Source organism: Magallana gigas, chromosome 8, assembly GCF_963853765.1.
Source record: "Magallana gigas chromosome 8, xbMagGiga1.1, whole genome shotgun sequence".
Classification (NCBI taxonomy): domain Eukaryota; kingdom Metazoa; phylum Mollusca; class Bivalvia; order Ostreida; family Ostreidae; genus Magallana; species Magallana gigas.
Genome location: NC_088860.1, coordinates 15,859,856 through 15,873,033, shown reverse-complemented (window position 1 = coordinate 15,873,033; position 13,178 = coordinate 15,859,856). Strand labels below are relative to the sequence as shown.

At 34.2% G+C, this 13,178-nt stretch overlaps 1 protein-coding gene across 6 annotated transcripts in view; it reads right to left on the bottom strand.

Annotated features, from left to right (window-relative positions):
• Positions 1-550: 550 nt before the first annotated feature.
• LOC105342902 (dopamine receptor 2) overlaps positions 551-13,178 on the bottom strand; it is a 32,824-nt gene continuing 20,196 nt past the window's right edge. For 3 of the 6 annotated variants that reach the window (XM_011450002.4, XM_066068112.1, XM_011450003.4), the window contains one exon: positions 551-2,598. In XM_011450002.4, the coding sequence (XP_011448304.2) occupies positions 675-2,081 (1,407 nt within the window). In that variant the 5' untranslated portion in view covers positions 2,082-2,598 and the 3' untranslated portion in view covers positions 551-674. Of the gene's footprint in view, positions 2,599-3,269; positions 3,444-4,775; positions 4,803-13,178 lie in introns of those variants that run through there. The other 3 variants (XM_020073194.3, XM_034474492.2, XM_066068114.1) reach the window with 2 other exon arrangements.

The following is a 13,178-nucleotide window of genomic DNA, read 5'->3' as shown; positions in this document are numbered from 1 at the left end:
ATCGTACTTAAGACTCCTATCTAATGAATACATATTTTACGGTAAATGAATCGAAACATAAAACAAGCATTGACCTTTATGAAAAGTTAGCATCTCAAAACTACTTAACAGTCCTCGTCTTTTCAGAGTTATTGAAACACATAATCGAATGTCAAACTTTCTATACCTCAAACATTTTCTGAATCGTTAGATATCGAATATTATTTATTAATTATTTTTCAAAATATGCATTAAAGTGACTCTTGCTTAATTATATGTTTATGTTGCTGAATAGACAACTGTTTGAAAAAATCTTCATTGACATACTAGAAAATACATACACCGAATATATAAAAATTGCTTTCTGAACAGTTTAACTCATCGGTCTGTTAGACGATGTCCATGTTATTCACATGTTTTGCGTTTTTTGAGAGGGGTGGGGGTGGGATGGGGTGGAAGTCTGTATAGCAACGAAAGACAATTACACTATTGTGCAGAGACAATTTCACGCTCCTGTCACTCACACATGTATTTTTTTCTTCAAAATTTACTAAAATCAGAAGAGAGTGCATAAAAAATCACATATATTTTATTTTTTCACTTGATCACCTTTCATATTATACAATATCAGTTGAAGACGCAAACGTTAAGATGATTCCGATGAGTAAATTAGCCTCGTTCCGATAACGTAGAAGTCAGCTTCGTTCGGCTTGAGCTGTCACTACGAAACTTGACGAGGAAGAACATTTCTTTGATTGGTACGTGTTGTGATACCGGAATTTGTTCTTAGGACATAAACAAAATATAATTTTTCCGAAAGCTCGCCGAAAGTCTTTCATCGATAAAGCGTAAATGATGGGGTTCATGCCTGAATTGATGTATCCCAACCACGTAAAGAGCGGGAACAAAATGTCTTTATGTGTTAAACACTTGTCATGACATATTCCTTCCAATATATTGAACACAAAAAATGGTACCCAACACAAGATAAACACCCCTACCACTATTCCCAGAGTTTTGGCGGCCTTCTGTTCTCGAGCGACCTTAGTCAGTTTTTTGCTGATTGCGAATTGACGTATTCGCTTCGTGATGCACCTAGTAGGGCGGTGGTTTGAGGTATCCGAATGTCTTTTACCGTTTTCTACCAGAGAGTCACGCTCACTCTCAGACAAACATTTCTCAAAGGACTGTCCATATTCGTCCGAGGACTGCCGAGACATGTTGGTACCGGTATTACACCCTCCGCGGTGTATTCGTAACGTCATCACTTCACGGTTTCCGCTGGCACCGTTGGTTGCCCTTAACGTTTTTTGGCCAACTTTTAAACTACGAATTTGCGCGGTGGCGGCCATGTATATTCTCCAGTAAACAAACATCATAATGATAGATGGACAGTAGAAGGAAACTAGGGATGAAATAATTAAATAGGCACTATCAGATGTAAATATACATTCATTTTCTGCTGAAGGTGTATCGGGGGTGACGGCTTTCCACCAAGCAATGGCAGGGAACGAGATTCCAGCAGAGAGCAGCCATACTAACGCAATGGATAACCACGTTCTACACGCCGTCATTCTAGAAGCGTATTTTATGGGGTCCGTGATTGCCCAATAACGGTCAAGAGAAATGCCACATAAGTTAAGAATGGACGCTGTACTGGCTAAAACATCAAACGAATGCCACATGTCACACCATTCGGGACCAAACAACCAAACTTGTCCAGTCATTTCCATGGTAATTGCAAACGGCATCACTATACTGCCGACCATTAGGTCCGCCACTGCCAGAGAGACGATGAAGTAATTGGTGACCGTCCTAAGGTATAGCTCTTTTGATACAGCGGCGATGACTAGAATGTTCCCGGCAACGGTGATAAATGAAAACATTGCCAGGACGACGCCAATCGCCGCCTCACCGGGGTGATATGTGCTCTCGTTCATTGTTTTCTCCGTTGTTGCGTTCAACGTTAAGTTATCAAACAGGCCATTTGTTGTCACACTGTCAGAGAGCATCGCATAGGAATGCGAAGCATTTTCATGGTTTATAGTTGTCAACTGCAAGAAATGAAATGACGTGCTTTTTTCGGTGTCTGAATACGACATGAATCTGTTTTGTGAACGTTGGTTCCCGCGAGCTGTAGCAGAACAGGAGAAGAGGCCCACGCTGAGATTCCAAGGAATCGATGCCTAGAAATACATCGCGGCAAAAAAAAAGTTTCATACAGGTATCACAGAATAAATAACCTTAGCGTGAAAACAAAGCGTCGGAACCCATATCCGTCTCCCTGTACCATAGGGGGATGGAATCAACTGCTATGCCTCTCACTAGCCTTTTAATTAAGTATTTCTTGCAACAAGCATACATGTATACGAAATTAGATTTCAGACATCTTGAATTGAAAGTTATTAGTGAAAAATGTGATCCAATTTTCAAACTGCAATTTCTGAATAAACACAGTCCGGGTATTGTTTTCGTATGTTGGCCGTCTCCAAATGCCGACCTCCTTTCCAGTAGTAATGAAGCTATTCACTGTACGAGAGTCCACGCGAAGTGAATTACGATGCGTCGAGGACAATTGAAATACTGTATGTCGCAGACCATTACAACTCCTGAATTATCCTGAAATTATAAAGAAGAATTCTGTCACATCAAGTTTATTGGCAGATTAAATTGTCAGACGTGTCCGGAGATAAAAATCAGATCACATAATTAGGATGCACGGTCTTAAAAAAAGAAGAAATATGCCATCTTCATATATCTAAAAAGATGAAAGAGGGTCCTAATCACTAGATTATCCTCGAGAGAAACGGTTTTGTAACGCAGTTCGCCACTTATTTATATTTCGTTGTCTTGTGGCCAATTCTCAGAGAGGAAGTCACGAATCAAATAATGTCGTAGGCTAATTTAAGCTCGCGGGTCTTGTGAAATTTTAGTGACGCGGGTATTTGTATTTACAAGAAAATGAATGAACATTTCTCGGGGATTTTTTTGTTGTCAAAACGTCATAGAATATTAGCAAAAGAAGAAGCTTCCTGAAATGTCACAATGATACACTGGGAGTGCGATTGGTAAACAATAGGACGCAGTTTCTTTTTTACAAACGACAATGAAGAGTGAAATATTTGTATAGCTCGGATAATCAGTGGAAAAGGCCGCCAGATCATTGATTTGACCCGAATATTTCACATTTTACTCAGCATGACCGTAAAACTAATACAAAAAAAGCTCTTAAAAATAAGAAAAAAAACCACGATTTTTCATGCATTCAGAAACAGAAATTTGCAAACCACCTATCTGCAGGAATCCTGTATTGGAACCATTAAATGGTAAATCCTCATTACGATATCAAAAGATAACGGTTATTAGCACACGGTGAGGCATTAGCTGTATCATATGAATTTTTCTATTCCTGCATCGGTAATAATCAGCCTTATTGCACACGGTGATTTTTTTCTCACTGAACAATATTCTTCTTTAGTTTAAACATCTTTATATGAATAATACGAAACTGCAAAGAACAGCAATTATTCCTACACAAGTTAACTTCTTTCGTCATTTTTCTATGATTTTTCTTGTAGTACACTGGTACTTTATATTCATAAGTGCTTTTATACTTCCTTCCTGTTGATTAGACTATTAATTGAAATAAGGCGGGTCAGATAAGTCATTCAAGTTTCGAGGAAATAAAAGTTCGGAGATGTGACTTTCATGTTGTAATATAAAAGAACTTTAATCGTTTGATTGCCTGTACTTGAAGAACTCATTGTGTGGTCCAGTCTTTATGTTTCAGAGACAGACATATCCAACATTTCGTAAACATGTAATATTTATCTATGTTAGGAGCACTGGCATATGGATGATTTCATTATGGGTGAATGCCAGTGAGGTATTTGACGGGAATTCTGCAAAAAGTACGTAAGGGCGTGGATTAAGAGAAACCAGAGGTGGTATTGATGGGGAAAGATTATAATGACATAAAATCATATTTTTTTCTGACATAAAAGTCCAATCTTGTTATCCTAAGGAAATATGGAAAGGGGAGTTGTGCGTCAAATTTTTACAAGAGATAAAAAAATCGGATAGCTGTATGAATAATATAAAAGGTTTGACAAATAGAATTTTAAGAATGACTAAAAATATATAATCAAATTAAATCTTCATTTTTTTCTGTCGTTTTACATCTACCATTGCCAAAGAGTAACAGATAAATCAATTTGTGTATAGTATAGTTACACTATCTGATAACACTTTTAATTTGAAAATAACAAATTAAATATCATGCGTGCATTATCGGCGCATAATCGACGAATTTTGCAAACATGTCACAGAACTCTCCTGATTTTCCCGTTTCGCCGTTAACTCATTCTTACACCAATTGTTCCTGTTTCGGAACAAGTGTCATTGTAAGGAAGTCCTCCACATAATATGACCCTCCTCGATGTAAATGCAATACCGGGAAGTTCCAAACGAACGGATACCCAGTTATTAATTATCTTGTTTACCATGCAAAATATTGACTGCATATTGATTAATAAGCAAGTGCCCGTTTTACAGGGAAAAAAATAGCTCTATTACGAATCGCGATAAAACTATATTCTCATATGATCACTAATTGGCCTCAAGAAAAGACATTTATTACCCTTGAAACTGCCTATTAATATATTTCCATCTCTGAGTCAAGTGGTTAACCAAATTAATAGATTATCAATTAGTGACTATATCTACTCAAAGATTAATTTCTACGGAAAACTAACACCACGCAAGCTATTTAGCGTCATATTATAAGTGCCACTTACGAAATGTGTCTTTTCCTGTGCTATTTCCTTTAAATGGGTAAGATTTGTACAGTTAATGTCATTAGCAAAAACTTGGTGTCGAATTCGAAAGTTGGTGATATATTTAAATAATTACAAATCTAAAATCATGGACGATTGCAATGTCTTTTCTTAAACATTTTAGATTAGTGATTTAGTGTCGAGTTCGAAAGTTGGCGATTTTACATAATTGCTAATCTAAGACAATGGTTGTCTGAAAGGCTTTTTCTTCATCATTTTAGATAAGTGAAATCGATAAGTCTCAAAATTATGGTTGCATTTTGACTTGAACTAGTTCTATGGATGAATTTCTTGCTCGTTTAAACCTTTGCTTACAATAAAGTGCTAAATTATAACCAAAAATGTGTTTGGTTTGATCCCTAAATCCACTTTGCAACATTAGCCTTGGCTAAATGCGAAACGAGGTTTGGAATAAAAAAAATGTAATGTTAGAAATATATTCCTCCCTAAGCTTATAAGTAATATGGGTTCATGTCTACAGGAAATATACCGGAATGCAAGGTGTGAGAGGAATAATTAGGTCAAAAAGATTCCAATGGAATCATAAGGCTGGGAATTCCCGAATTAATGATAGATAAAGGGAATCATAAAGACGTAAAGATTAATTTATACAGAAGATAAAATATATTTTTTTTTCACTGAATGCTTGATTGTTTAGGTAATCCTACATTGCACATTATTGCACAGATTTTTTATAAGGAAAATATAATCAAAGTCTCTGACAAATTACTTCTCAAAAAAATTGTTATTGGATCTGCGTTGTCATTTTTTACCAAAAAACCCATCTTCCTATAACGGTATAATGGCGACGAAATGGGGTATTCTAGTATTCGAATGTAACTCCGCACTTCTGGTCGCTCTGTGTATCCGGGACAACGCCGATCGGGCTGACACAACGCAGAGCTACAGAAGTTGTAACTCATTCTGAACTGTCGATAAGAATTTTGTTTTTCCTGATCTTCAGAAAGCGTTAATCCCTCGAAATCCGCGGTTCACATGAAGCGCCGAGTCGCGATGGAAAGCTTTCATTACGGCTCTATCTGTATTCACTGAAGTTCAATTCGCTTTCCGTCAATGCAAATAGTTCGTCAATAGAATGAATGGAGCATCCGTGGTCCTCGACCAATCGCGCAATATGGAGAATAATTCATACGAATAAATTCTCTTTTCTCCTAATTAATTAATCACTATAGAATTTTTTAAGTCTTGTTCCTGGGACAGTAAAAATGCATGTTTGATACAACACACATAATTAAAGAAGCGTGTTGCATCGTAGATCTCCATCCCATTTATCAGTCTACAAGACACGGCGACTTATCATCATTCATATTGTCACACAGAAATTTCCAATGCTCTTGAAAGAGTAGTAGTTCTGAACACGTCATTCAACGTGGTTTCTACTTCCTGTCTCAAAAGAGAGTGAAATGTGGTACGATTCCTATTTGATCGAAACTTTAGAAATGTACTTCCAAATTTCGAATTGTTGAAAAGGCATATTTATGAAAATGTAATATTTGTCCTTAAAATACAATCACAATTCGTAACAAAAAGCAGCATTGCTCAAAACGTTTGTAATATGGTTTAAAGTAGCATGCGTCTTACATGAAAGATAGCCTTGAAATCATAAAAACTCATTACAAGCGGACAATTATTACATGAGAATATACAATTTGATAATTAAAGTTTTAAAATTCAGAGAATTTATTTACTAGTACACGCTTTGTTGTATATACATGTCCTAGATTTCGTAAGAAACAGGTGGTCTTAAAACTTACGCTGTACTGCTTTAATTCAAAAATAATTTTTAGATTGTAAAATAACCAGTTTTAATTTTCTTTAGAAAAACTTCAACTAAACTGATATTAATAACAGGTGCATATACATGTAATTTTGTATTCAGTCATTTGTGACAATTTTGTTTTCAGTCGTTTGTGATTTGTTTCTATAGCGCTTTAATATGTTCAAATTGTTCATCTGCATCATTATCAAAGGAAGGAATGTTGGTGTTTTTTTTTTAAAGTGATTTTGAATTACTTCATTATCTTGGTTTAGTCTGAACAAATCTCCCTTCATGTTGAATATTCTGAAAGATATTTACGAAAATCCCGACCAGCTTTTTGCCAAAATGCTATAGATAAAAAATGCAAATCTTCAATAAGTTTCCAATATTTTCTATACATTACACATCGAGTATAGATCAAATTAACATAGTTCACTGAGAGCAATCTCTCAGTCATGGTGAAGACATTTTAGCATCATATGCTTCATTTCCAATGGTAATTACAGCGTAACCAAATCAGGCATTGCAAGGCTTTTGCTCAATATACGGTCTCTATGTGGCTTCTAAATGAACTCCTTATGAAGGAAAAAATCCAAACAACAACAGCTTGATACCTAGTCAATGTCTCAAAGAAAGAGAGATTCTTACCGTTTTCGAAAGTATCAATACAACCAACAACCATCAAAACCACAAAGGGCTACTCTCAATATATATGTTATCTTCGTTGATGTGTTGTGAAATGTCATACCAACGGCATTAAAACTTAACGAACTTTTTAAATTAATTCAGAATTTGATAGATGGTTGATTAGACAGAGATAAAAGAAGTCGCTCAGAGAGAGAGAGAGAGAGAGAGAGAGAGAGAGAGATATTATTTTCTTTACAAGAAACATCATGTCCTAATACATTTGTCACACACAAAAATTAAGATATCGTTTATAACTTCAATTTAAAATCAAGTCGAACAGTCTTCGAATTTATATCTGCAACACTACATTACATGTAAAAAATTTTCAAAAACATTATGTATTTTAAACTTTGCCCGGTAAATTGTGTTTATTACTTACCCTTGGCATATATACCCACAATTTAAAGTGAATCCCTAGCTATATAGACATATTTCTCACTCGTCCATTTTAATGAAAAGAAACAGAGTGTTGGTCGTTAATATGTAGTATGTACGAGTAATACTCAGGTAGCTCAGGTAACTGCGGGTAAGATGAGCGAAGCAGGTAATTGGGTATGAAAGGTGATGTGTGCAGGGGGCGGGTGGCCGCACGAGGGATGACAGGTCATTGACTCCCAGGGGTCGCATGGACATTCATCAAACCCCTAAGGTCAAATTACTTCAGGCATATTTTTTTTTATGAAAGTGGTATTGCCTACATGGTTTTTTTTTCATAACTGAAACGATACTCTAAAACATGAACGTGGTGTTTTAAATTTTTACCTGCAACGCTTTGCGTGTACTTTTTTTCTAATTATTCCGATTTGAATATTGAATCGCGAATTTCTGCACGAGGATCGTGGAAATAATCCGCCGTATCAATCAACATTTGGAGGTTTTGAACAATTCAGCGGGTTTAATAACTTATGAGGCATCCCAACGAAATAGTCACATTATCTAGATTGAATTTCCAATCAATTGTTTCTTTAAGATCATGATTGCACTGCCGAGGGTACCAACATATCGATTTTATTATTATTTGAAAGCTTAAAATTATCATTTCAAAACATTTTCAATTTGATATAAAACACAATTTGACAGACACGGCGTGAATATCTTACATTATTGATGAAAAAGATTCAAAATAGAGAGAGGTTGTCATCAATTCATTGATTCATCCTATTCATCTTTGGTTGTATTCAAGAAAAAATTTTATCCGATGAATCCTGTCTTACTGGTGATTGTTACAATACAGTTCTAATTTTTTTTTAATTCCTGGTTTTCCTTAAAGATTTTTTTAAATTTGAAATTAAGTTTTAAGGTTGTTTACGACAATTTCTTGAACACAAATACAAGAAATAAAACATAGGTAATCATAGATTACTAAGCTCACCGAGACGTAGCATCACCCTTATGAGACATCACCTTCATAAGACCACCTTTATCATTTTATATGAAAATCATACTTTATGATCTTGGATATTCATGGATTCTGTTTTGACAAAATATCGTATATCATCTGATAAATTTTTTTATGATAATCATATGTTCATATGTTAATCAATACAATGATATAAAATTAAATATTGCATCATGTCATATTTATAATATATATCATATAATACAATAAAATACTGTAATAAACAATAATGAGATATGATATTGTAACATATGATATGACATTGTATTGTGTTATACCTTATTGTATTTGATCACATAATACAATATCATAAAATATAATACAATATAGTATTATATTACAATATCATATTACATAATACATCATAACATTGAAACATGATATTATATTGTATAATATAGTATGATATTGTATTGAATGACATTGAAACATATTTGATACATTATATGATATTATATCATATAATGCAAAATAATTTGATTCTAACATTGTATCTTATCAAATGATACAATATTATGTGATAAAGTAAAATATTATAAAATACATTATTATATTATTCATATTGTATCATATGACACAATAATATATATTACAATATCATATAATACAATTTTATGTGATATGATAATATATCATATAAACCAATATCATATCATACAATATCGTATGATACAATATTATATAATATTAAATATCATATAATACAATTTCAGATGATATAATTCTATATTACTGAAACCAATATCATATTATACAATATTATACAATATTGTACTATACAATATTATAGAATATACAATATTGTATCATAGGATACAATATAATATTTTGCAATATCTTATGTAATTGTATCATGTGATAAAATAATAAATTAAAAATACAATATAATATATACTATATTGTATCATAATATACAATACTATACATAACAATATCATGATACAATATCATAACATAAAATATCAAAAAAATTGATACAATATCATATCGTATCGTATAACTTTTTATAATATAACATATGATATCTTATTGTATCATATCAAACAATATTGTTTCATATCATACAATATTATATCATAGGAATCATGTTATATCATTTATCATAAACACATCTATCTATCGAGCTGGTTTGAGTGAGGTAGGAGATTTCTTTAGCATCCTTGATATTGGAGATCAGGCTCTGCATCTGAAGCAACCTCTGCGTTTAATTTATAATAAAGTTAAATCAACTATGCAAGCTATCATCTATAAAACATGTCACCTGTTCCAAAAAACTAAACCTCATCCAGCATCCGAAACCTATGGCTCAGATTCAGCATTCAAGCCCATCAGGTGCATTGGTATCATAAGACGCATTATCCATGCAAGTTTGGTGAAGTTTGGACCAGTAATAACTAAGATATCATCATCAGAGGGCACTAGCAATTAAAACCTTAACTTCCTCCAGCATCCGCAACCTATGGCTCAGATTTAGCATCCATGCCTGTCAGGTGCATCTGTATCATAAGACACACCATCCATTCAAGTTTTATGAAGTTAGGACCTGTAATAACTAAGATTTATTTTTTAGCATCCTTGATAATGGAGATCAAGCTCTGCATCTGAAGCTACCTCTGCGATTCATTCATATTACAGTTAAATCAACTATACAAGTTTAAAATAGTACTATCATCTATTAAACATGTGACCTGTTCCAAAAAATTTAACTTTATCCAGCATCCAAAACCTATGGCTCAGACTCAGCATTCAAGCCTGTCAGGTGCATCAGTATCATAAGACACACCATCCATGGAAGTCTGGTGAAGTAAGGACAAGTAATAACTAAGATATCATCATCAGAGTGCACCTGTTTCAAAAACTTTATTTAACCAGCTCTTAAAACCTTAACCTCCTCCAGCATCCGAAACCTATGGCTCAGATTCAGCATTCCAGCTTGTCAGGTGCATCAGTATCATAAGACGCACCATCCATACAAGTTTGGTGAAGTTAGGACCAGTAGTAACTAAGATATAATCATCAGAGGGCACCTGCAACAAAAACTTTAACCAGCACTAACAACCTTAACCTCTTCCAGCATCCGAAACCTATTGCTCAGATTCAGCATTCAAGCTTGTCAGGTGCATCAGTATCATAAGACGCATCATCCATACAAGTTTGGTGAAGTTAGGACCAGTAGTAACTTAGATATTGCTATCAATTGGCACCTGCAACAAAAACTTTAACCTGCTCCAAAAACCTTAACCTCCTCCAGCATCCGAAACCTATAGCTCAGATTCAGCACTCAAGCCTGTCTGGTGCATCAGTATCATAAGACACACCATCCATGCAAGTTTGGTGAAGTACGGACCAGCAGTAACTAAGATATTGCTATCAAAGGGCACCTGCAACAAAAACTTTAACCTGGTCCAACAACCTTAACCTCCTCCAGCATCTGAAATTTAGGACCCAGATTCAGCATCCAAGTCTTTCAAGTCCATAAGTAGGTCCAGATGCATCATCCATGCAAATTTGGTGAAGATAGGACAAGTAATAGCTTAGATACAGGACCTGCAACAAAAACTTTAACCAGGTCCGGACGCCGACGCCGACGCCGACGCCGACGCCACCGCCGACGCCGAGGGTATAGCATAAGCTCTCCTTGACTTCGTCTCGGTGAGCTAAAAAGAACATGCCAAAACCAATCCCACCGAAACACACACAAGCTACGACACTCGCTCTCTATTAAAAGAAAACCCATTTGCTCTTTTGTCTTCTTTCAACTCTTCTCTCCTGAGACTTGTCTTGGAGTGGAGGAAATGCTTAATGCTATTAAGTCAGCGAAATGGAAAACAAATATCTTTTCAATATCAAATAAGGCCGGAGAGACCCGCAGTAAAAGTAATTTCGATAAACCTGTGGAGGTGATAGCAGGCATAATCCGGACCAATCTACGCTCTAATTCTTTTTCTACTTTAATCAATCTCGGGTAATTACACTTGTTTCATTTTCCACAACATGGTGGTTTAACTATTCTTATTTTCTCTATAAAATTATGCAGTATTGTCATAATGATATTGTATATTTGTTTTTTGAGATTTAATGATTTTTGCGACTAATTTTGCTTATAATAAAAAAAATTTAAACCTTATTGCTTAGATATAAGGAAGATGGTTTGTATATTTTTGTCCTTCGACTAAAATGATACATTGTAAAAGTTTTAGACCCATGGACAAATATGCAACTGAAAGCATATGTTTTTTTTTACTGCCTTTGAACATTTAAAGTTTATTTTCTAACAATAAAACTAACATTTACGATGGTTTTCATTTTTTTTTGCCAACTAAAATTCAATCGATTAAAATTGAATTAAACTTTTTCAAAATGTGACTAGTATTACTTTGCTCAACCATTTAAATGTTACTGAGAACTTCGACGAGATTGGATTTCTTTTACTTTGATTTCACTAATTTTTTTTGTAATCTTTGCATTTTGATAAAAAAAAAAAAGGTCCAAGATAGAAAGTGAGATCATCCTATCAGTAGATTTATGGCTTCAAAGTCTAGACTGCGATTAAGAAATAAACTTACAACCCAGTCGAACCAATTCAAATATTTTTGGGTCTTGTCTTTGGGAATTTTTGGAGAAAATGAAGAAGAAAAGGAGAAAGAATTCTTAAAAGTATAAAAAATATATTACAAAACAGAGGGAAAATTCGGAAGCGTCAAAACGCCCACGTTGACGTTCTAATATTCACGCAAGTCAACATTTTTCTCTATGGGATTCAAATAATAAACAAGCTTTTGGATCACCAGGAAGGATGGCTAAATTTTCTGTCAGAGAGTCTTGGCGTGATGCACAGAGTTTCTATGCTTAGAATAAATATGCATAAATGATAATGCCAATGTACATGTTGATTGTTATTCTTAAAAGTGTTTCTTTGATTTTGAAAGATACACAAAATGTTTGCACTGTAAACATTTTAAAAAGCTGGCCAATTTAACAAGAAAAAAAGTAACCCAATTTGAAGATTTTAATGTACCACTTAACCAAAACAACAAAACTAATTCATTTTTTGTTCATTTGAAATCTTGCTTATTAGATTTTCCAAAACATTTGTATTTTCAGGACAAAACAAAATTGCAAAATTGCATCCCACATTTGCATCCCACATTTTTACCAGTCCCTGTTCACGACCATCATTTTTCGGTAAGTTTGTATTTTTTTCATATTCCATATATTACTTGTAATAAAAAAATGAAATCAATCTTGAATGTTGACGTAAAAATTTACTATGAAATACTTCAGTTAGAGAATCTGATATTCAAGAGCTAAAAACTATCTGTGAATTTAAAAAAAAAAAGTTGATTGCATTATTATTTGTTTAAAAGTTCTGAAAATTGTTTTTGGTTCAGAACACGAACTCTTTGATAAAAGAGGTGAGTTTTTACGCAGGCGCGGAATTTGCACTATCTGTTGGTTCTGCATCCACTGCTTCGCACTCTACCGTAATAAGAGGGGT